The 26,440-nt window shown below is 40.5% G+C and overlaps 1 protein-coding gene across 1 annotated transcript; it reads left to right on the top strand.

Moving 5' to 3' along the window:
• Positions 1-201: 201 nt before the first annotated feature.
• MMP3 (matrix metallopeptidase 3) lies at positions 202-8,400 on the top strand. The gene is made up of 10 exons (XM_050759076.1): positions 202-449; positions 979-1,223; positions 1,316-1,464; positions 1,644-1,769; positions 3,632-3,796; positions 3,958-4,102; positions 4,967-5,100; positions 5,503-5,662; positions 6,809-6,912; positions 7,973-8,400. Exons 1-10 carry the CDS (start codon positions 345-347, stop codon positions 8,071-8,073), a joined length of 1,434 nt encoding a protein of 477 aa, XP_050615033.1. The 5' UTR covers positions 202-344; the 3' UTR covers positions 8,074-8,400.
• The last annotated feature ends 18,040 nt before the right edge of the window (positions 8,401-26,440 follow it).

Here is a 26,440-nt window from a genome sequence, read left to right as displayed (position 1 = left end):
GAGAACTCCAGTCAATTTTTCCAGAGGGGAAAAAAAAAATGCTTCAGTTTTCTCCTCTACCAAGACAGGAAGCACTTCCTGGAGATTAATCATTATGTTGCCTTGCAAAATTGGGAAGGTTAAGAGAAATTAGTAAAGTAGGTTGTATCATCCTACTTGGAATTTGGAATTTTTGGAAATGGTCCTGCTGCCATTTGGATGAAAGCAAGGATGAGTCAAGCTGCGGATGATCCAAACAAACACTGTCACTCTTTAAAAGCTGGGCTCCCGAGGGTGGACCTGCACGGAGGCAGGCAAGAAAGCAAGGCATAGAGACAACACAGAGCTAAGTAAAGCCGGTGGAAATGAAGAGTCTTCCCATCCTACTGTTGCTGTGTGTGGCACTTTGCTCAGCCTATCCGTTGGATGGAGCTGCAAGGGATGAGGACACCAGCATGAACTTTGTTCAGGTAATTAACACTAACTGACCTGGCCAGGTGGGGAACTTCCACAGTAAGCTCAAACCATTCTGTGTGTCTTAAAACCCACATAGAATGCTTGAGCGTACTGTGTAGGAACAGGTCAAGAATAGAGAGTTATAGAGTGTTGGAAGTGGAAAGGGTCTCATTATCACACCATTTGGGCTTCTCCTCTTATGTAGGAAGAAACAAAGGCCAGAAAGGTTAGGTGTTTTCTTAAGATCACACAACACCATACGAGTAGCAGCACTGGGGCTTAAGGCACATGAATAACAAGCGGAGAGTGGATGAACCGTATCTTACTTTGGAACATCTTCAGTTTTTTTTTTTAAATGCAACGTAATTTTAGCTAAATATTTATGTTGCTAGTATCGTATTATAAAACTTGGTATTATTTCAGCAAACTAGAGAAATACTCCAAATAGCTTAAGAAAAGTGAGCAACTGCAAAAACTTACTATAAATAGATAGTTATAGTAAAATTTGTAAGAATGACCTAAAAACTATACTTATTCTGTTAGCAATATCTAGAAAACTACTACGACCTTGAAAAAGATGTGAAACAGTTTGTTAGAAGAAAGGACAGTGGTCCTGTTGTTAAAAAAATCCGAGAAATGCAGAAGTTCCTTGGGTTGGAGGTGACGGGGAAGCTGGACTCTGACACTCTGGAGGTGATGCGCAAGCCCAGGTGTGGAGTTCCTGATGTTGGTCACTTCACAACGTTTCCTGGCATCCCGAAGTGGAGGAAAACCCACCTTACATACAGGTAATGGTTCCGAGAGGTTTTCACATGAGATTAGAATTTTATAAACTATGTCATAGGAGAAAATAGTATCCTCTTCAATTTTTCTCCTACAGGATTGTGAATTATACACGAGATTTGCCAAAAGATGCTATTGATTCTGCCATTGAGAAAGCTGTGAAAGTCTGGGAAGAGGTGACTCCACTCACATTCTCCAGGCTGTATGAAGGAGAGGCTGATATAATGATCTCTTTCGCAGTCAGAGGTACAAAAAAAAAAAAAAAAAAAAAAAAAAAAAAAAAAAAAATCAGAACAAAACAAAACACAAAACAAAGCAAAACCAAACAAAAATGTATCCATTCATCTATCTGTTGTTATTATACTGGAAAAGGCCCAAAAGGGATCCTCATTACCTATCTTTCCAATAATTTTTTTTCCTACTAGAACATGGAGACTTTTACCCCTTTGATGGACCTGGAAATGTTTTGGCTCATGCCTATGCCCCTGGGCCAGGGGTTAATGGAGATGCTCACTTTGATGACGATGAACAATGGACAAAAGATACAACAGGTTAGTTACACATCTCTCAGAATGATTTTGGCATTAATTTTTTTATATGTAGAAATCTCTTAATAACCAAGAAAGCTCAAGAAATGAGATGTTCTGGATTTTCCAGTGGATCAGAGATCAGCAGAATATATTTTTGTTTTAATTATTATTGAAAATATTTTCAGATGCTCTAACAGTTTTCCTACATTGGTAAGCACAATATAGGAAATATCATTAAGTATTTCTTTAATGACTGCGCATCTTTGTGATCTAGGGGTAACCATTATTAAGAAAAATTTATCCTATCGAAATGCAAACATGCAAGGGATAGCATATTGCACTGAATCTACACTAAAATGCGCTCTTGATGTTGCTTATGTAATTTCCTCCATTTACTTCTTTACTCTTCAAACCAGAAATCAGAATTAAATTTCAGAAACTGAGATTCTTTTTTTTTTTTTTTTTTTTTTTTTTTCCTGGCTGAGGCATTATTTTAGTACTTTTAGGTTAAAAGAATTTTTATGGGCTTGTTCTGAAGGAAAAGACTAACTCCCAAATACAACGTTCAAACTGTTTAGGTAGAAGAATGTTTCTCAGTTCATAACTGTATATTTTGGGGAATGACATCCAAAGTTTTCAAAAAAACCAGCTAAAACAATTAACACTGCTTCTAAAAACATAGAAAAACAATACTATGTCTGAGGTTTAGCTGGGATTTACAATGAAAATGTAAACCTCTGTAGGACGTACAAATGTGAATTTAGTCCTGGATAAAATTCTTGATTTGGTTGAGTTGACGAATTCTTGTAAAGAAATCTTCCTGCAAACTCTCAAATGAGATTGTTCCTAGCATTACAAGTTATACAAGTAATACTAGCAAAAGTAATGTAGATTTACTTACCGTATTGATTATAATTACCCAGTGCCTCCCAATTTTAGCATTATGGATGTCTTTAAAAATATGAAGGAAGACTGGGCACGGTGGCTCACACCTGTAATTCCAGCACTTTGGGAGGCCGAGGTGGGTGGATCACGAGGTCAGGAGATCGAGACCATCCTGGCTAACACAGTGAAACCCCATCTCCACTAAAAATACAAAAAATTAGCCAGGCGTGTTGACGGGCGCCTGTAGTCCCAGCAACTCGGGAGGCTGAGGCAGGAGAAGGGCGTGAACCCGGGAGGCGGAGCTTGCAGTGACCTGAGATGGCGCCCCTGCACTCCAGCCTGGAGTGCAGACTCTGTCTCAAAACAAAAAAAAAAAAAAAAAAAAAGAAGGAAAAAATTTTGAATAAAAACCAGTGTTTATGTATTCTTATGTATTCTAAATCTGTTTTGTGACAAATGTTAGACATGAGTGGGCGTACTGTGTTTTAAACCAATTTTGCAAATTCTATGACATCTATCATTATTCATGTTTTTAGTCTCAATATGTACTTCATGATGATGAGACTGAGACATTATGAATTAAGATGAATATAGTTTCCTTTAACTGAGACTACAAATGGCAAATGTAAATATAATAAAACAGTGTTTAGCTTTGCATTGACAAATGAAGATAAATATTTGATATGCTAAACAAATGGGTTCATTCCATTCCTGAGTACAAGAAAAGGGACCTGTTTCTTCTGGAGTTAATATGCTTGTGAGGCTGGGGGTGGGTTCCGGGGGATCAATCTCAAAGATTGATTTCGGGTATGAGTTTTAAAATACACTTAGCTTTCCATTAAGTGTGTAATTAGTCAATTGTTTGGTTAACCAACAAACAAGGTGTAAAAAGCCCTGTGTGGTTCCAAGAAGCAAAAACCAGTACAATGCACAGCAGACCTGTGTAATGTACGTGTATTTAAAAAATAAGTTACTATTGTTTTTGATTTCTTAAATAGGGGTCAATTTATTCCTCGTTGCTGCTCATGAACTTGGCCATTCCCTGGGTCTCTTTCACTCAGCCAACACTGAAGCTTTGATGTACCCACTCTACCACTCACTCACAGACCTGACTCGGTTCCGCCTGTCTCAAGATGATATAAATGGCATTCAGTCCCTCTATGGTGAGTGACGCTGGGAAAATTAGCCATTGTGGTTTTGCAACGATGGTCTTCAGAAGAGGTGTCAAATGTTCATTTAGCTGAAAGCACCGTGAGAATGTTTGGAAAGCTCACAAACGGGCATATATTGAAACGTATCACATTTCCCCTAATGTTCCCTTTAGGACCTCCCCCTGGATCCCCTGAGACCCCCCTGGTACCCACGGACCCTGTCCCTCCAGCACTTGGGACGCCAACCGCGTGTGATCCTGCTTTGTCCTTTGATGCCGTCAGCACTTTGAGGGGAGAAATCCTGTTCTTTAAAGACAGGTCAGACTGAAAAATTATATTTTCCTATCATTTTAGTCTACAATGCTTAGAAAGGAAAACACACAGAAATTTGATAGAGATTTTTAAACATTTAAAACAAAAACGTTTCTTCTGAGCTTGGCATCATTTAGATCTGGTGCTGCCTTTTCCCACATTTTCCTAAAATTGCCAGGTTCGTATTTGAAGGCTCAGGCTGATCTGGTTCCTGTCTTCTAATTGCTATTTCCAAATGTTTTAAGTCGCGGTTACTTTTCAAAAGGCATGAGTAGATCTCTAGAATAATACTTTTATTTTTACCTCCTTTAAAAATGACATCAGGATCAACATCACATTTAATCAAGTAATTTATCTACTGATGGATCAATATGCACATGACAAACATTCAAACAGCACAAATTAGAAGAAAATTAAAAACTTTAGTTCCCAGCTCCCCCTATATTCATCCAGAGTCAAGACTTTTTGCGCATCCTTCCAGAATCTTTCTACATGTATATAAGAATATATTTATACAGCACATGCATGTATACACACACTGCCCAGCTTTTGGAAGAGGGTATAGCATACGCACTGTATTGCACACATTGCAGGTAGTTAAAGCTTATGCTGGGCTAATTCATTTGCATGATAGAATAATTTTTCTTTCATAGAAGACATTACTCTGGAAACCTATGACAGGAGACTCACTACAGTCTTCTGAAGAAAAAGGAAAGAAACTTTCTAATGGCAATATACCTGATTTCTATCTGCCATCCAGCCTAGAAGATGAGAGAATGGGGGATGTTGCGTGAGGCAAGATGGTGAGGAAAATGTTTTAAAGGTGAAAGACTGTTTTTCAATTTACATTTCTTTTTACATATATTTTAGGCACTTTTGGCGCAAATCCCTCAGGAAGCTTGAGCCTGAATTGTATTTGATCTCTTCATTTTGGCCGTCTCTTCCTTCAGGCGTGGATGCCGCATATGAAGTTACTAGCAAGGATCTTGTTTTCATTTTTAAAGGTAATTATTACATCATCATTTGTTTAACTTGCTAAAATAAACCCTCTCATAAGAAATTGAACAACACTTTCCTTTTCCCTACTACATCAAGTACTGGCTAGTACAGTAGTCAAAGGTAATGAAGAAATAACCAGGGCTGATATGATTGCATTTATATTTTATAGATGATAAAAATAAAGACAGGAAGATAAATTACCCAGAGTTGTAAATTCTCTCATTTGACCTTGGTTTATTCGTTCAGTCTGCAAATTTTTGTGAAGAGCCCACTGTGAGTTGGTGACTAAATCTAAAATTTGGGCTACTTCTTTACCATGAAAATCAAAGATGCTAAAGTGTATTTCTAAAGCTAAAGGGCTTAACTGTTATAATTCAATATGACTCTGAATTATTTATATTTAACAGGAAATCAGTTCTGGGCCATCAGAGGAAATGAGGTACAAGCTGGATACCCAAAAGGCATCCACACCCTAGGTTTCCCTCCAACTGTAAGGAAAATCGATGCAGCCCTTTTTGATAAGGAAAAGAAGAAAACATACTTCTTTGTAGAGGACAAATATTGGAGGTGAGATGCAAAAGAAATGACTTTGCGTGGAGCCTAATTAGTGAAATTAGTTTCTTTTTCTAAGGAAATCCCTCACCCCAACCTTAGGCCTGCTTCTCTCTTAGTAGGAAGGATGGGACTTCAGACAACTGTGGGAAAGTTCTTATTTTAAAACAGCAGCACCTTAAGCTCTCCTGCTTTGAGTCCCAAATGCAGTTGGCTGGTGCTTCCCTTAGTGCTGTTGTCCCAACTGCCTGGAGCCCCCTCTTCTCTCCTCAACCTATTCAAATCCTGCCCATCCTTCAAGTCCTGGCTCAAGTCTTATCACCTCCATGCAGCTTTCCCTCATGGACTTTAGACCCGTTGGGAAAATGTTCTGAGAATCCAGACCACCATTTAGCAATTCCTTCCCATTGTCTTATAGTTTGGCTCACTGTCTCTCTGTGTTTGTTACTGTCTCACTGTGCGTTTGTCTTGTCTTCCTAACACTACTATGTGATATCCAAGGGCTACCTCTAACCTCACCCGTTTGTTACCTCTGCCTGATAATGATGGCACTTTTAAGAGATGATGAGCAATAGCAGTCCAGTTTATGGATACAACCCAGCACTCGCAGACAGGTTGATTCCTGGGTCATTTGCCCAGACTTTGAGACATCGAGGCCGACCATCTGATATCCAGCCAGTGGGCTAAAAACACACATACTGAGCTTTGCTTCTAATCCTAATCTCTTTTCCCGGGAGGCCACCATAGAAGACTTAGATGTGCAGGGTGGGGAGGGCAGGTATATATGGGCCAATTGTGGTAGGGAATTAAAATTGCACTTTAGATGTTGACTCAATTCACTTTATATATATGTTCACACTTTCATGTCTTTGTGACAGAAAGATGATTAAGATTCTTTCTGTCCAGGCTTAAGAAATACGACGACAAACAGCAGGTGCTACATACAGCAGGATGCTGCCCCTGTTCTAGATGGAGATATGGCTTTAAGAACTCTTTGCAGTATGATTAAAGTCACATATTTCTACAGTCCCAAATATGCTTAGCGTTTATTTGCAGTACTTACAAAGTTTAGTAAAATTCCACATTAAACCTACCATGATCTAAGATGTTTGGTAACATGGCCTCTATGCAATGCTGAGCTGTTTCTTTTACTCGGTACAGATTTGATGAGAAGAGAAATTCCATGGAGCCAGGCTTTCCCAAGCAAATAGCTGAAGACTTTCCAGGAATTGACTCAAAGATTGATGCTGTTTTTGAAGAATTTGGTAAGAGGATACTTACTGTGTTGGCCATGGAGCACTTGAAACATCTATGATATCAGAGACAAGAGGAGCATTGAAACTTTTTAATAACAAGTGTTTTTTAAGACCAGTTCCCTCCCCAAAATTTTGATTTGCCTACATTTGTACTCATTATAGAACTACTTCACAAAATAACTTGTTTGGAACCATAAAGATAATTAACAAATCTTGCTACTTTATCTTATACATGCATATAAAACCGTGCATGTAAAATCAAAGTGCTCCAGTGTCACTTACTCACATCTCGAGCTAACATGTGAAGTCAAGCTTGAATTTCAGATTACCATGTTAGTATAAAAATCCCATCAAATGGTGTGGCCAGATTTAATATTGGTTAGCTGGCCTTCTCCTCCACCCCATCTTATTGCTGCTACTAATTCCCAAGGAGATCTTTTTCTGTCTTTCCTGAATTGTCAGTCATTGCCCATGCCGGTCATTTGCAAATACTTACCTTTCCATTGCCCAGAGTTTACTCAAGGTAAGTAAGTGGAGGCTGATGATCTTTATTGAAAGGTAACCTGATCACCATGTTTGCAGAGTACTAAAGGGTTCTCTGGTGTTTTGAAATAGTTGCTGTGCTTCCTAGGCTGCAATGCAGGAAAAAGGGAGGAGGATTTTTGGGGAAGAAAGAAATAGGTGATTAGAGTTTCCAAGCAAGTGGAGAATTTATCTGATCAGAAGCAGAATAACCTTGCAACCTGGAACCCGGCTTTGTTGTTAGAGTGAGCTGGCATGGAGTGCTGGCTCCATCCTTCCTTGCTGAGTAACCTTGAGCAAGCATCGGAATCTGTCTAAACCTCAACTTGTTCAACCTGTAAATGGAGTTAGACATACAATCTCATAGGGTTGTTGCAGAAATAAATGAAAATAAATTCATGTAACAAGCTTGGCATAGTCCCTGACATAAAGTAAAACTCTATAAACACTTTCTATTTTTAGTTCTCTATGATTCTGAGTTTTGTATATTGTCAAATGTCTTTATTTGGAAAAAATGTCTTACTATTTCCCTTGTCTGTATTTGAAGGATTTTTTTATTTCTTCACTGGATCTTCACAATTGGAGTTTGACCCAAATGCAAAGAAAGTGACACACACTTTGAAGAGTAACAGCTGGCTTAATTGTTGAGAGAGATATGTAGAAGGGACCATATGGGAACTTTAAATGAAGCTGATAATTCTTCACCTAAGTCTCTGTGAATTGAAATGGTTTGTTTTCTCCTGCCTGTGCTGTGACTCAAGTCATACTCAAGGGAACTTGAGCGTGAACTCTGTATCTTGCCGGTCATCTTTACATTATTACAGGGCATTCAAGTGGACTGCTGCTTAGCTTGCACCTTGTCATGTGGAGTGATCTTTCCCAAGAGAAGGGGAAGCAGTCATGTGCAACAGACAAGTGACTGTATCTATGTAGACTATTTGCTTATTTAATAAAGATGATTTGTCAGTTATTTTATCTTATTGTTGTATTTGTTTGTTTCAAGGGCAAGTTGTTCTCACAATTTGGGCACATTATGGGCTGAGCATGATCAGTCAGTAGACTAGAGTCTCCACGGCTTGGGGTTCACAATGGGTTCCAGAACTGCAGAGAATCTACAACTTGCCCTCCTCATGAACCCTGCAAACGGGATGCTTATTTCTACCATCTAGACATTTGATGTGTCCTGACATACTTAAGGCAAAAAATCGAGAGGGATCGTGACATTGTAGAGCAGGCTCTAGGAAAAACTGTGAAGGGAATCCTGTACTCATAGCAAATTGCCTCATTTGCACACCTCATTTTACAGGATGAGGAAATCAAACTTGTTTTTGATCTTTTCCTTTTACTTATAAATTCCCTCAGTACAGGTCCCTCCTCTGACCTAGCAAGCAAACTTCCTCATATCTACCCTATTCACACGTTAAAATATACTCTTGTACTCATTTTGTATCTGCCTGTGCCTGGAGGTAAATGCTCATTGGCAAATGAGGATTCTAACATTCGTTTATCATCCATAACTAATGTCTCTAGCACAATGCCTGGTACATGATAAGAGCTCATTCCCTTTTTAACTTATCCATTCATCTGAAAGTAATTTACAAATCATATTCCATGTGCCAGACATTATGCTAGGTTGCAGGCATAAGAACCTGAAAATAATGGACACTGCCCCCTGTCCTCATTGAGATTATAATCCAGCAGAAGGAATCCATGCAGATAACCACAAATATAAATATGCAATTGTAAATTTCATAAGAGTTACAAAGGGAAAAAATAAAAGGAGGGTCTACTTTGAACCAGACAGTTTTAGAAGAACTTTTGAGGGAATGGCATTGAAGAATGTTTTGAAAGGGAGTGTGGAGACTAAGTGGGGAGATGATGGCTTGGACCACATGGGCACACTGGAGAGTTAGGGATGAGAGTAGAATATATAGATATGAGATAGATAACAGGACTCAGTGATGGATTAGATATGCAGTTTGATAGAAAAGGAAATGTTCACAGTAATTCCTAGGTAGCTTGCTTGAGCATAAGAGCTGATGGTGATGGCATTTACTGAGATGGGGAAACACTTGGAGAGAAGAAGGTTTGTGAAAGAAGGGCAAGAGTTGGGATGAATTTTTTATGTTTGCCCATTTTTGAAATGTGTTAGAGAAATTCAAGCACCCATGAGCTAAAGGCATCTGAAATGCAAAAGAGAGGATATATATATATATATATATGTACACATATATACATATATACACACACATATATATGAAACATATATGTATATAGAAGGTTTCAACATTGAGGTTATTCTTAAAGCCAGAAGTATAGGAAAGATCATATGCAGAGAGTTTAAGATAAAACTAATGAATAGCAACATTTGGTCAAAATTTACAGGATTTCTTTATTTTTAAAATTACCTCATTTTATTTATTTCTAATAGGTAATACCTTAGCCACAACACGAAATCCAAAAGTTAAAAGACATTATGCAATATAAACAATTTTCCTCCCACCCCTGTTTCCATGATCTAACTCCTTTTCTCAGAGGTAACCAAGCAGATCTTTCTTGAATCCTTCCAGAGCTATCTTATGCATACCAAGCATTAATATAATCTTTCAAAATAAAAATGCTACCATGCAAAGTTACACTGTCTTGCTCTTTGATTTCTTTCACTTAACAGACCTTGGCAGCTATTCCACATTAGTACACGTAGAATTGCTTTATTCAATCTTTTTTTTTTCTTTAGGTGCACCCAATACCAAGAATACAATACAAAAGGCCCAAATACAATGAAAAAACACATTTGTCCATTGACACCAATGATAATGCTCTTTTAGCACATGCCTGCTGAATGGAATGGGGATTTAATAAAGTTCACTCCTGAAAAAAATAACCCAGTGAGTCTCACCACAGCCAACATCATTAAGCAATGTGGTTGTGAAATGAACGTTTATAATGCTTCAAACAGCTTAAACCTGAAGTTTGATACCACATCTTCATGTTTGCTCAGTTCTCCATAAGATTATCTACAGTATTTACAACCATTCAAAGGCAAACATTAAAACCACATTCATTTAAGACTCAACAATTCCCATAAATATGTACAGTTATTATGCATCAATAAAAAACAATCAAGTAATATAGCACCTCAAACTAAATGGTTAAATATATGAACTACTTATACGGACAACTAATATTTGATTTTGTGTGACTATTTAAGGTTGGTTTTTAGCAAATAATCCCTTTAAAGGCAATATTCGCCTCATTTGAGTTTTGACCCAGCAGTTCAACAATGATGAAGTCCACAGTCTTTTTTTTTTTTTTTTTTTTTTTTGAGAGGGAGTCTCGCTGTGTTGCCCAGGCTGGAGTGCAGTGGCCGGATCTCAGCTCACTGCAAGTTCCGCCTCCCAGGTTCACGCCATTCTCCTGCCTCAGCCTCCCGAGTAGCTGGGACTACAGGCGCCCGCCACCTCGCCTGGTTAGATTTTGTATTTTTTTTAGTAGAGACGGGGTTTCACCTGACCTCGTGATCCGCCCGTCTCGGCCTCCCAAAGTGCTGGGATTACAGGCTTGAGCCACCGCGCCCGGCCGGAAGTCCACAGTCTTACTGGCAAAACCAATATGTTGAAAAGTCCTCATTTAACGTCTGGATAAGTTCTTGGAAACTATGATTTTAAGCAAAGGGATGCATAAGGAAACCATTTTTCCCGTAGGCTAATTGATATAAAGAAGAGTTAAATTTCTATGGCATATTTCTAAGTCACAAAAACATTACCAAACTTCTAAATAAAGACCAAAACACTTCTAAATAGTAAACACTGTAGGCCCAGCATGGTGGCTGACGCCTGTAATCTCAGCACTTCGGGAGGCCAAGACGGGCAGATCACTAGAGGTCAGGAGTTCAAGACAAGCCTGGCCAACATGGTGAAACCCTGTCTCTACTAAAGACACAAAAATTAGCAAGACATGGTGGCATATACCTGTAATCCCAGCTACTCAGGAGGCTGAGGCAGGAAAATCGCTTGAACCAGGGAGGCAGAGGCTGCAGTGAGCCGAGATCGTGCCACTGCACTCCAGCCTAGGTGACAAAGTGAGACTCCGTCTCAAAAAAAAAAAAAAAAAACAAAGTAAACATTGAAATAAATGTGAGTTATGCATACATTTAAGAAAAATTAATAAAAAACAAGTAAGATAATTATTTACCCTCTTGTTCCAGGTCAGAGTGTCCAGTGGCTGGAGCCCATCCTGGCAGCTCAGGCCAGCCCTGGATAGGATTCCATTCCATCATCACAGGGCACGCTCACACCCACTCACACTCGCCAGACTGCGACCATGTGAGCCTCACGTGCACAGCTGTGGGATGTGGGAGGAAACCAAGTACCCAGAGAAAATCCGCACAGACACAGGGAGAACTTGAAAACGCCCCACAGACCTCGGCCCTGACCGGAAATTGATTTTTTTTTCTCTTTGACGTCATAACTAACCCATGTTACTTGAGGACCTGCTGTTTAGAGTTTCTTTTTTTTTTTTTTTTTGAGATGGAGTCTCGCTCTGTCGCCCAGGCTGGAGTGCAGTGGCCGGATCTCAGCTCACTGCAAGCTCCGCCTCCCGGGTTTATGCCATTCTCCTGCCTCAGCCTCCCGAGTAGCTGGGACTACAGGCGCCCGCCACCTCGCCCGGCTAGTTTTTTGTATTTTTTAGTAGAGACGGGGTTTCACCGGATTAGCCAGGATGGTCTCGATCTCCTGACCTTGTGATCTGCCCATCTCGGCCTCCCAAAGTGCTGGGATTACAGGCTTGAGCGACCGGCCTAGAGTTTCTAAGTCACTATGCTCCAGGGTAAGAGTAATGCACAGTCCATTTTCCATTTTACTGGAATTTATGTTCAATTCATGATTTAAAGCCTCCAAGTTTTCATTTCTCCAAACTGTCCTAAGACATTGTTTGCCTTAGGACCTTGTTTCTCCCTCTATTTTTTTCAAACAGAAACATTTCTCAAGTATCTACATGTTCCCAAAGAGGAATTCTTCAGAGGTGGCCGCTTCTTTGGGATAGTGCAAGTCTACCAGGCCTCTGAAGCAAGAGGAATGGGGAGGGAAAGAACTGAAGTGCAAGGTTCATTGGTAAGTTTCACATTAGCCATTAGGAGCTGCGGAGTATAAGAATGCACACGTATGTTTACTGCAGCACTATTCACAATAGCAAAGACTTGGAACCAACCCAAATGTCCATCAATGATAGACTGCATTAAGAAAATGTGGCACATATACACCATGGAATACTATGCAGCCATAAAAAAGGATGAGTTCATGTCATTTGTAGGAACATGGATGCAGCTGGAAACCATCATTCTCAGCAAACTATTGCAAGGACAAAAAAAAACCAAACACCACATGTTCTCACTCATAGGTGGGAATTGAACAATGAGAACACTTGGACACAGGAAGGGGAACATCACACACCGGGGCCTGCCGTGGGGTGCAGGGAGGAAGGAGGGATGGCATTAGGAGATATAGTAAATGACGAGTTTATGGGTGCAGCACACCAACATGGCACATGTGTATATATATATATGTATATATATGTAACAAGCCTGCACGTTGTGCACATGTACCCTAGAACTTAAAGTATAATAATAAAAAAAAAAATGTGGCTTTTTCCTTTCCTCTCAAAAAGTCTGAGTGTTGGTGTAGAAACGAGTATTTGGCTGTCCCCCCAGGGACTTTCTAGTAGTGGGACTGTCAGGGAAACATTGACTGAGAATATGACTGGAGAGTTTACCTACCAGGTGTAAACTTCCAGGCACTCTATTCATTTTGGGCTTGTTCCAGTTTGTCTTCAGTCAGGGCCAAATCACCTTTCATTTTTAGGAAAACAAGTTGATGACTCGGTCAACCATTGTTGATCCGGCTATGCTGGGCGACTAGATTTGCTGGAGGTACTAAATTCGGGTAGGGCGCCTCGCATATCCTGCCTCTTGTCTGCTAGTCGCATCGCAAGGATGTTTTCCCCGCGCAGACTCTTGCTGCTGTTGCTTTAATTTTCACTGAGGTTAATTAAGGTCAGCGTTCTTGCCTCCAACGTTTGCGCATGTGTTTCATATTGTTTCCATTTTACAATTCATTCATCTCAGACCATCCGTTTGAAGTCTGTTTCCCCTTTGGGGAAGAGGGTTTTTTCTTGGTCATCTTGAATTGGAAGAGTCGCCTCCCAGATGCGGCCGTGGTGACCCACCGCCAGCCCCACCAGGGAGGAAAGGAGAGGGGGCAGGTCGCCAGCGGAGCCGGATTCGTTGTACCTCGCCCTGGCTCTTACCCGGAGTCTGGCGCCCCTCCGCGGCCACGGGACTCTGCGAGCTCCTGCTTATTGCACCAGCTGTGCTCAAAGGAAGAAATACGTAGCTTATTCAGTCCCCTCTTGGTGATTGAATAAATACATTTATACATTAAATAAATGCAAAAACCAAAGAAATAAAATGTTAAAATAACAAAAACATTAATTTGAAATAAGTGTAAATATTAAAAGAAAAAATTGTATAACATTTGAATATACTTATGTATTATATTTAAAATTAAAATATATTTAAGATAAAAATAGTAAAACATAAATCAAATAAAATTGTGTGCATCAGTAGATTATTTTCAGTATTCAGTGTATCCGTAGCTTATTTTTTAATATTTTGCTATGATATCCAATGCTACAATGAATATCTTCAAGCACACTTGCATATTGGATGGAAAGTCTAATCTCCAAAGACTGAGCAGAGATAGAGGAGCTGGAAAACTATTTGTTGGATTCTCCAACATGAAGGTCACTGATGCTCTTTACAACAACAGCGTTGGTGAAGTGACAGAGCTGAATTCTGATTGAAGCTGATAGAAAAGTTAGCAAGTTAGGGTGCTTTTGGCTATAGGTAGCAGAAAATCTCAACTGATTTAAAAATAAGGAATTTTCTGGTTCATATTACTTAGAAGTACAGCACTAAGGCAGGTTTTAGTTTCGGCACGATCAGAGTTCTGGCTCCATCACTTTGCTGCTATCTTGATTCTGTCCTTGTGTCAGTTTTGCCATGAGGCTGGCTTTCCTCACGGCAGCAACACAGCTATGTTGTTTAGTGTCCAGGCAACACACCTTCTTAAATCACTACCTTCAAACGTGAAAGGATAGTTCTGAGTTTGGACTGTCCTCCTGTTTGGACCATCCCTTATCATATGGTCATCCTAGACCAATCACCATGGCAAGGAGGATCAGTCGATTTCACTGCAGTCATGTTTTTGTTATACAGTGAGGTGAAGGAAAGACATTGAGTCACCAATCTCCGTCCATCTACTACAAAGAGAAAGTGGAATGCGAGAAAGTCGAAATAACAGATGCAAATATTTCTTAGGAGACACTGTGCTGAGAAGGAGGTGGAAAATATTTTCTCTGTGCTATCAGACCTGATTCATAGTTCTTACGCATGTCTTAACTGTTAGGCTGGTGGTTGATCACAATAATGCAGAAATATAAGTTTAGAGTAATTCAGTAGCATTGTCATAATCACATAGTAAGTACATAGCCAGGATCCAATTTCATATCCTTCTAGATTCAAAGATCATGTTCTTATTTTGTCTAGGGACCCAGACAGTAAATCAGCCTGGCTGCATTATCTTTTTAGTTTTGACTCCATTCTGAACTAGGGGTTCTGCAGTGTCATACCGCATGACCACATTGGGGCTGGTTCTTCCACAATTCTTTAGTTTAATATCCCCACAGCCCAAGGGCCAGGGTTCTTTTGAGTCTGATATCTAGACCTGCTAAGTTTCTGTGTGCTGTCCTAAATTGTAATGAAAAATGGAGAACCTCACACCAGCTACTTGTGAATTTCCCCAAGCAGTCTTGTTCCAGAAATGTTGGTTTGTTCCAGGTATGTATTTTTGTGCTGACAAGCCTGTCACCTGAATTTGGCACCGACCAGAGGCTAAGCCCCAGGGACCAGACATGTAGCCCATGTCAGGGCGAGAACAACCCTAATGGTGACTGATGCTGAATCCCAGAATGATATTTGATAGCTGGCTCAATTCCTCTTGCTTCAGGCAGGTTTATTGGAGTACATTTGCATTTACAGAAAATCATGCAGTGACACTAGACTGAGGGAGGAACATTAGACTGGGGGCAGGGGAGGAAAGCAGAAGCTGGGAATCTGGTTTGGACTCAGCAATAAACCAACAGAAATATGGGTTTGACACAAATGAGAACATAAAAGATAAAGTACAGAATCTCATCAGTTAGCGAGCAGATGGGTTATAATGGCAGAAGCATTTAAGAAGCCTATTATCACAAATCAAGCAATACGGAGATGAGCCGTGATTCTATTGTGAAGGAGCACAGTGGGAAGAGTGCATTGAAGCTACTCAGATCTGGCAGGAATAACTTGTGAAAACAGTTTTCTGTAAAATTGAAAAAGTTGGCAGGGCTTAATTATGAGAAAGTGTCCAACTTGCTAACCTGGGATTTGGGTAGAATCATCCTGGAAGCAGCACAAACATCCTTTGCCTTGATTTGCAATCACTGATAATAATCTGTGTGTAAAACTTCAGTGGCTGTAGTGGACCTAAAATAGTAATTATCTTTTCTTTGGTTGGGAGCAAGTTAGCTACTTCTGGAAGGAATATATGTACATACATTTTATATAATGCATATTATACATAATGTATGTAATGTATATTGTACATAATATATTATATTATACAATGTAATCTAATATATGAAAATCTATTACATTATGCATAATGTATATTATACATAATGTACATAATGTATATTATGCACAATGTACATAATGCTTATACAATGTATATGATATATAATGTATATATACTATATAACATTTATGTGTATTACATATTTATACAATGTAGATCATATATAATGTATGTTATGTATAATATATATTTAATAGAGAGAGAATGAATACAAGTGAGACTTTTGTTTAAGGAATGTTATTATGCTGTGTTATGTTTTGTAGTCACTGCTATTTTGAATGTTTTCTGTTTTTAAGACGTTTGAAAAGTGTATGAGAATTTGAGTTAAGTGAGTCAATTGATTGATTTGTCAGATTACTAAGCATTACTTAAGTGTTTAGAAGTATCTAGCTTGTTGGGTTTTAAGTCTGCATAATAGATTTGCATTATCTGAAAAAAAACAGCTACATTAAAAGTGTAATTATGATTTGAAGCATTGATGAAAATATTACTTATGAATTCAAATAACATTAAAAGATTAAGGATAATTTATTATTTTTACTGTACAAATCAATAAATATTAATCAAAGCTAGTGAAAATGATGGTACTTTTTTATACAAATACACTAATAAACAGAATAACAAGATTAGAAAGCTGAACTTAAAATATTAAGAAAACTTAGGATTTAGCTCTTTAATAAATGGAATATTATTATAATAAAAGTAAAACTCTAAGTATTAATAGGCATGCAAGAAAAGGCCCCCTTAGACATTAGCAAACCCAACTGAAAGGCTAACGTATATTACTATCGCTATCTTAACACAGAAGGGAAACAAATACTTTATATATACTATCTCATTTAATTCTCACCTATGAAGAAGATATTATTAAACTCTTTTACAAATATAGGGATTTATAAAGAGATTGCACAACATCCTCAAGGTCATATAGATAGTAAATAGCAGAACCAGAGATCTAATCCATCTTGTCTGACACCAAGCTTATGTTACATCCACTTTGCTGCCTCTCTATTCTTTAAGTTAACATGAATTAACCTATAATATGGTTTGGCTGTATCCCCACCCAAATCTCATCTTGAGTTGTTGCTCCCATAATCCACATGTATCATGGAAAGGACCTGTTGGGAGGTAATTGAATCATGGGGGTGAGTTTTTCCCCTGTTGTTCACATGACAGTGAGTAAGGCTCACAAGATCTGATAGTTTTGTAAAGAGCAATTCCCCTATGCATGCTCTCTTGCCTGCCACCATGTAACACGTGCCTTTGCTCCTCCTTTGCCTTCTGCCATGATTGTGAGGCCTCATCAGTCATGTGGAACTGTGAGTCTATCAAGCCTCTTTCCTTTATAAATTACCCAGTCTTGGGTATGTCTTTATTAGCAGTGTGAGAACAGACTAATACAGTAAATTGGTATCAGTAGAGAGGGGTGCTACTGTAAATATACCCGAAAAGTGACTTTGGAACTGGGTAACAGGCTAGGTTGGTACAGTTTGGAGGGCTCAGAAGATATGAAAATGTGGGAAAGTTTGAAATTTCCTAGAGACTTGGAGGGCTCAGAAAACAGGAAGATGTGGGAAGTTTGGAACTTCCTAGAGACTTGTTGAATGGCTTTGACCAAAATGCTGACAGTGATTTGGGCAAAAAGGTCCATACTGAGGTTGTTTCAGATACAGATAAGGAACTTGTTGGGAATTGGAGTGAAGGTCACTCTTGCTATGCAGAGAGACTGGTGGCATTTTGCCCTTGCCCTAGAGGTGTGTGGAATTTTGAACTTAGGAGAGATGATTTAAGGTATCTAGCGGAATAAATTTCTAAGTGGCTAAACACTCAAGAGGTGATGGAATATCAAAGTTTTGAAAATTTGCATCCTGACAATGAGATAGGAGAGAAAAACCTTTGAGGAGAAATTCAAACCTGTTGCAGAAACTTACATAAAACAAGGAGCCAAATGTTAATCACCAAGACAATGGGGAAAATGTCTCCACGGCATGTCAGAGACCTTCATAGCAGCCCTTCTCATCACAGGCCCAGAGGCCTAGGAGGGAAAAATGATTCTGTGGGCCAGGGCCAGGACCCCCACTTTGCTGTGCACAGCCTTGAGACTTGGTGCCCTGCATCCCATTCCAGCTGTGACTAAAAAGGGCCAACATACAGCTCAGGCAATTGCTTCAGAGGGTGCAAGCCCCAAGACTTGGCAACTTCCACATAGTGTTGGGCCTGTGGGTACAGAGAAATCAAGAACTGAGATTTGGGAATCTCTGCCTAGATTTCAGAAGATGCATGGAAATGCCTGGATGCTCAGGCAAGAAGTTTGCTGTAGGGGTGGAGCCCTCATGGAGAAATTCTGCTAGGGCAGTGTGGAAGTGAAATGTGGGGTTGGAGCACCCACACAGAGTCCCCACTGGGGCACTGCCTAGTGGAGCCGTCAGAAGAGGCCCACTGTCTTGCAGACCCCAGAATGGTAGATCCAATGACAGCTTGCACCATGCACCTGGAAAAGCCACCCTCAATGCCAGCCCACGAAAACAGCCAAAATGGAGGCTGTACCCTGCAAAGCCACAGGGGCAGAGCTGCCCAAGGCTGTGGGAGCCCACCTCTTGCATCAGCATGACCTGGATGTGAGACATGGAGTCCAAGGAGATCATTTTGTAACTTTAAGTTTTAATGACTGCCCTGTTGGATTTCGGACTTTCCAGGGTCTGTAGCCCCTTTGTTTTGGCCAATTTTTCCCATTTGAAATGGGCATATTTACCCAATGCCTGGTACCCTCATTGTATCTAGTAAGTAACTAACTTGCTTTTGGCAGAAGGGACTTGTCTGTCTCAGATGAGACTTTGGACTGTGGACTTTTGAGTTAATGCTGAAATGAGTTAAGACTTTAGGGGACTGTTGGGAAGGCATGATTGGTTTTGAAATGTGAGGACATGAGATTTGGGAGGGGCTGGGGGTGGAATGATATGCTTTGGCTGCTTCCCCACCCAAATCTCAACTTGAATTGTAGCTCCCATAATCCATACATGTTGTGAGAGGGACCCACTGGGAGGTAATTGAATCATGGAGGTGAGTTTTTCCCATGCTATTCTCATGACAGTGCATAAGTCTCATGAGATCTGATGGTTTTATAAAGAGTAGTTCCCTTACACATGCCCTCTTGCTTGCCACCATGTAAGACATACTTTTGCCCCTCCTTTGCCCTCTGCCATGATTGTAAGGCCTCCTCAGCCATGTGGAATTATGAGTCCATTAAAACTCTTTCCTTTACAAATTTCCTCATCTTGGGTATGTCTTTATTAACAGCATAAGAATGAACAAATGCAGCCTATAAATGTGATTAACACCAAAAGAGACACAGCAAAGAACAGCCTGACTGACATAATAGGGCAAGAGTTGGAATAGAGAAACAGCTAGAATAGAGGAAGTGGTTGGTTCTTTGTAGCAGGTTGAGTCAAAGGGGTAAGTTTAGGTGACCTAGGAATGGATGTATAATACAGGCATTCAGAAGTGGAATGTTCATAATTTTGATAAGATCCTTTAAGTGCCATTTTAGATTATTTTTCTGTTAATAAAATAAATCTTAAGCCTGGTAATGAAATATCTCATGTGCACCCAAGGGCCTATTTCTAGGTAATGTAGCCATTTCATAATTCAAAAATAGCCGATAATTTATCAATTAGGAAACATCCATTACAAAATCACTGCAAAATCTTATGCCACAGGAGAAGCCTGAGTGACTCAAAAAAGAGTACTCTGTACGACCTCTACACTCTGGTAACGACATGTGGTATCTGAGACCACAAATGGATTCTTAAAGGCATGGAAATATTGTATGCATCTGCTGCAGAATATTGAACCAATATCCCTAACAAATTTATCTGAAATGACAATTTAATCTTAAATTTTTCTGTGTGTGAACTTCCTTTGAATTTATTATCTCTCAAGTCTTAAAGTGTCACCCTTTGACTGTCAGGTAGATGAAGTAGTCTTTTTCTCAATGTTCTGAGCCCACATCAGTCTTGTGCAAATTACATCCTTGTGAATGAGTGATCAACTTATGAAAACAGTCATAACCATGAGACTATAGTTCACAGAAATTTAGATCAAAATCCTGCTCTGCTAAGAAAGGACAAAAATGCTTTCTACCTTTTGGGAGTTCACAATTTGGGAATTATAGCACTGATATGGAGATACATAAAGAGCAGACAGGGTAGGAGATATTAATTTGCTTTTTCATTCATTCATTCTTTTGGCAATATTCACTAAGCACTCATTATGTGCCAAGCACACCTCTAAGAGCTTTGATGAATCAGTGTATTAGTTTGTATTCATGCTGCTGATAAAGACATATCCAAGACTGGGCAATTTACAAAAGTAAGAGGTTTAATGGACTTACAGTTTCACACGGCTAAGGAGACCTCACAATCATGGCAGAAGGTTAGGAGGAGCAGTCACGTCTTTCACGGATGGCAGCAGGCAAAGAGAGCTTGTGCAGGGAAACTCCCCTTTTTCAAACAATCAGATCTTGTAAGACTTATTCACTAGCACGAGAACAGCACAATAAAGACCTGCCCCCATGATTCAGTTACCTCCTACTGGGTCCCTCCCATAACATGTGGGAATTCAAGATGAGATCTGTCAGGGAAACACAGCCAAACCATATCAATCAGTGAAAAAAAAAAAAGATCTTTGTCTTCTTAGAATTTGCATTCAAACAGGAGAGACAGATAATAGCAAATAAATACATTATGTCATACATTAGAAGGAGATAAGTACTATGGAAAATAGAAAAAGTAGAGTGAGGTTGGGATTGCAAGTGAAGAGGGTTTGGGGTGGTGATGGTTGCAGTAGGGTGCTCAAAGTAAGCCTCGTGGAGAAGGTGATATCTGAACAAAGACTGGGAGAAGGCGAGAGAGCTTGCCGAGTGAATCTAGAAAAAGAGCACTCCAGCCTGAAGAACAGCTAGAGTGGAGGATCCTAAGATGGAGTGTGCTCATGATGGTCAAAGGACAGCAAGAGGACTACTTAGAGCAATAAAATAGGTGGGAAGGGAGTGGAAGTACTAGAAGATAAAGTCCCAGGGATAAGGATTGAGGTGGAAACAAAGTGTGTGGCGGTATTGGGCCATTATAAACACTAGCTTTCACTGTGAGTGAAATGGAGGTGAGCATTGGAAGGTGTGCAGCAGAAGAGCCCCTGGTGCTCTGCTAGATTAGATTGTGTGAGAGAAAGGGTAGATTCACAGAGACCTATGAGGAAGCTACTGCAGTATTCCAGCCAAGAAAGGATGGTGAGTCTAATCAGGATGGGAACAGTGGAAATGGAGAGAAGGATATATTAGAGGGTAGAACCAACAGGATTTAATGACAGGCTGGCTGGGAAGTGTGAGAAAAAGAGAGGAGTTTAGGATGACTTCAAGTCTTTTGGACTGAGCAACTGAAAGGATGAAGCTGCCAAGTTACCATCGCCTGAAATATGGAAGGCTGTGGGTGGAGCACAGAGTTGGGGGAAGATTAGAAGTTCCATTTTGGACACATTGTGTGTTTAAAAGGTCTAGTGGACATCCAAGTAGAGATGTTGGATATATGAGCATGCAGTTTAGGGAAAAGGCCTGGATTGGAGACATAAATTTGGGAGTTATCAGCACATAGATGATTTTAAGGCTTGAGAATGGATGAGTTTAACAATGCAGTAAGAATAAAGAAGCAAAGAGATCCAAGATCTGAGTTCTGAGGCATTTCAATACTGAATTAGAAAACATCTGCAATATAAGTTCATATTTTACCACTCTTCCTTTGTACTAGAATGCAACATCACAATCGTTAATGGAATAAAGCAGGATTGCATATATTATATATAATCTATATAACCTATATGGATTGCATGTGTTTAATCTATAATTATAGGTTGCTGCTTGTTGATACTTGTGAGAGTCAACAGTAGGAATTATAATATATACATTTATATACATGTGTCCGATGTTTATATACACGTGATGTGCTGGTAAGACAGATAGTTTGGGACAGAAAACTGTGAACCCTTCATAGATGCTCCTAGGATGTGCAGGTGATGAGTGGAGGACTGTGTAAGCTTATTTCCTTTCTCAAGGAAGGAAATGAGGGAGAAGTGATTGGAAAAGAGAAAAGATTAAGATGGCAAAATACAGAATGACATTAGGAAACTAATCTAGATTGATCATGTAGGAAGTGGGCAGGTGTATGGGACACCTCATACAGGAGAGCTCCGGCTGGCATCTGGCACAATCATGGCAGAAGGCAAGGAGGAGCAGTCATGTCTTACATGGATGGCAGCAGGCAAAGAGAGCTTGTGCAGGGAAACCCCTTTTTAAGACCCTTCTCACCCCTCTGGGATGAAGCTTCCAGAGGAAGGAGCAGGGAAGAGAGTGGTGTCTGGGGAAAATATTCAGAGTCCCCAGGTTGAGACCACAGAATCTGCAGGAGGGTCTTCATTCCTCAAGGATTAGAGGCTGAGAGGGCTTCAGTCAGTCTAACTAAGAAGCAAGGCCAGGCTTAACTTCAAGCAAGGAAAGGGATACTTGAGGTTGCTTGATTTGTGTCCATCTCATTCATTCATTCATTGATGTATTCATTCCTTAAACAGGACATGTGTAGAATGTCTGTGATTGCCAGGCACTGTCCTACAGATAAAAGATATATTCAGAGAAGATTCCTGTTTATACTCTAGCAGGAGAGACAGAAAACTGAACAGGCAAGCAGGATACAGGATAAGAGTACTGTTTAGTGCAGGAACACAGAGCTGGGGAAACACATAGCAACTAACCAGGCTTGGGAGATCAGGGAAGGATTTTTGAAAACGTACATTTAAGCTGAGACCCAAAGGGCAAATGCTTAGTAAGTCAAGGAAGGGAGGGGTGGTATCTCTTCCAAATAGATGGTATAGGATGTAAAAGCCAAGAAAGGAGAGAAAAACCTGACTTTTTATCTACTTCGACTCCTTAGCAGGTATCAAAGCCCTTCATAATTCCAGCCCTGGTTACTGCTCCATCTTATCTCTTATTATCTCCTACCCCAAATACTACACTCCAGCCATTCTGAACCACTTGAAGTTCCCTATATGTACCAAGCTCTCTTCTTTCTCCAGCCCTCAAGGTCGCTGTACTCACTGCCTGGAATATTGTGAATGATATGTTTGTTATGCATGCCCATTTGTTTTTCCTTCTCAGACATGTCCTCCAAAATCCCCATGGATGTGGCAGACCTAGGCAATAATGCTTGTACCAGCAATCTCACCACTGTGGCTCTAGTTGATTGGATTAGAGATGAACACAAGAATAAAGCAGAGCCTGTCAGGTGCTTTCTCCCAGAATTAGATATGATAGACCCAGAACACATGCCCATGATCGAATTCATAAGATGACCTAGGATTGGAACCAGAATTAGGACGACAGCAAGTCCTAGTCACACACAGACTGATGTTACTGAGGGGGAGCATCACTTTGAAGGGGCCTATAGAAAGAAAAAATGGCAAACATTCAGGTTAAGTCTATGTAAGAAAAAGAGAGAAACACAGAGAAGGCAGAGGGATGGGGGAGAGAATGAGAGAGACAGAGACAGAGCTTGTCATCTTTCCATTTCTCAAGAAGGCTGTCCTGAGACTAGATTCCATGAGAATCCCCAAGTTCCTTACTATAAATCCCCTGTAAATGATCTCCCAACAAAAAGATTTTAGGCTTAAAAATAAATTAAAAGTGGGTTGGCAAGCTACAGACCTTCAGAGGATATGCAGAATTGGTGGTGGGGGTCCCTGGAAGGCACTGTAAAATACCATGTCAAAGTGAAGCCAGTACTTGAGGAGGGGGAAAAATCAGCTGATTACCTGCCATCTGTATTAAACTGTATCCTGGAACCCAAGCCATGGGCTTCCTGAGGGTGAAGTTTTAAGGTCTTTGGATAAAAAGTAAATGTATTTGAAGGTGTTGGTTATTCCTCATTATCTAAAGTCTATACTGAAAGGAACATGTTATAATCCAGATTTCCTTACAGAAAATAAGTAAATAAGTAAAATAAGTCAAAACACTAAAGAAGGCCTGAGACTTAGAGGCAAGATGGCGGAATAAGAATAACTCTGGTCTGCAGCTCCTAGCGAGACCAATGCAGAAGGTGGGTGATTTCTGCATTTCCAACTGAGGTACATGGTTCATATCATTGGGACTGGTTAGACAATGGATGCAGGCCACGGAGGGTGAGCAGAAGCAGAGTGGGGCATCGCCTCACCTGGGAAGCACAAGGGGTTGGGGAACTCCCTCCCCTAGCCAAGGGAAGCCGTGAGGGACTGTGCCATGAGGAAAGGTGCACTCTGGAGCAGATACTACGTTTTTCCACGGTCTTTGTAAACGGCAGACCAGGAGATTCCTCAGGTGCCTAGGCCAGTGAGACAGAACCATGCACTCCTCTGAAAAGCGGGCTGAAGCCAAACAGCTGAGTTGTCTTCCCAGCAGATGCCACCCCCACAGAGCCCAACAAGCTAAGACTCACTGGTTTGAAATTCTCACTGCCAGCACAGTAGTCTGAAGTCGACCTGGGACGCTAAAGCTTGGTGCAGGGAGGGGTGTCCACCATTACTGAGGCTCCAGTAGGCTGTTTTCCCCTCACAGCGTAAACAAAGCCACCAGGAAGTTCGAACTGGTTGCGAAACCAGCGCAGCAAAGCCACTGTAGCCAGACTGCCTCTCTAGATTCCTCCTCTCTGGGCAGGGCATCTCTGAAAGAAAGGCAGAAGCCCCAGTCAGGGGCTTACAGAATAGAACTCTCATCTCCCTGGGACGGAGTACCTAGGGGAAAGAGCAGCTGTGGGCACAGCTTCAGCAAACTTAAACATTCCTGCCAGTCAGCTCTGAAGAGAGCAGCAGATCTCCTAGCACAGTGCTTGAGCTCTGCTAAGGGACAAACTGCCTCTTCAAATGGGTCCCTCACCCTCATGCCTCCTGACTGAGAGTCATCTCCCAGCAAGGGTCAACAGACACCTCATAAAGGAGAGCTCCGGCTGGCATCTGGCAGGTGCTACTCTGTGACAAAGCTTCCAGAGGAAGGAGCAGACAGCAATCTTTGCTGTTCTGCAGCCTCTGCTGGTGATATCCAGGCAAACAGTGTCTGGAGTGGACCTCCAGCAAACTCCAGCAGACCTGCAGAAGAGAGCCCTCAACGTCAGAAGAAAAACTAACAAACAAAGCAATAGCATCAACATCAACATCAACAAAAAGGACACCCACGTAAAGCCCCCATCCAAAGATCTCCAAGATCAAAGACCAAAGGTAGATAAATCCAAGAAGATGAGGAAAAGCCAGCACAAAAAGGCTGAAAATTCCAAAAACCAGAATGCTGCTTCTCCTCCAAAGGATCACAACTCCTCGCCAGCAAGGGAACAAAACTGGACGGAGAATGAGTTTGAAGAACTGACAGAAGCAGGCTTCAGAAGGTGGGTAATAACAAACTCCTCCGAGCTAAAGAAGCATGTTCCAACCCAATGCAAGAAAGCTAAGAACCTTGATAAAAGGTTACAGGAACTGCTAACTAGAATAACCAGTTTCGAGAAGAATATAAATGACCTGATGTAGCTGAAAAACACAGCACAAGAACTCCGTGAAGCATACACAAGTATTAATAGCCAAATCAATCAACTGGAAGAAAGGATATCAGAGATTGAAGGTCAACTTAATGAAATACAACATGAAGATAAGATTAGAGAAAAAAGAATGAAAAGGAATGAACAAAGCCTCCAAGAAATATGGGACTATGTGAAAAGACCAAATCTATGTTTGATTGGTGTATGTGAAAGTGAAGGGGAGAATGGAATCAAGTTGGAAAACACACTTCATGATATTATCCAGGGGAACTTCCTCAACCTAGTAAGACAGGCCAACATTCAAATTCAGGAAATACAGAGAACACTACAAAGATACTGCCTGAGAAGAGCAACCCTAAGACATATAATCATCAGATTCACCAAGGTTGAAACGGAAGAAAAAATGTTAAGGGCAGCCAGAGAAAAAGGTCAGGTTACCCACAAAGGGAAACCCATTACACTAACAGTGGATCTCTCTGCAGAAACCCTACAAGCTAGAAGAAAATGGGGGCCAATATTCCACATTCTTAAAGATAAGAATTTTCAACCCAGAATTTCATATCCAGCCAAACTAAGCTTCATAAGTGAAGGAGAAATAAAATCCTTCACAGACAAGCAAATACTGAGGGATTTTGTCACCACCAGGCCTGCCCTACAAGAGCTCCTGAAGGAAGTACTAAATAT

Source organism: Macaca thibetana, chromosome 14, assembly GCF_024542745.1.
Source record: "Macaca thibetana thibetana isolate TM-01 chromosome 14, ASM2454274v1, whole genome shotgun sequence".
NCBI classification, from domain to species: domain Eukaryota; kingdom Metazoa; phylum Chordata; class Mammalia; order Primates; family Cercopithecidae; genus Macaca; species Macaca thibetana.
Note: the sequence above shows the minus strand (reverse complement) of the source record. Positions and strands in the feature narration are given on the sequence as shown.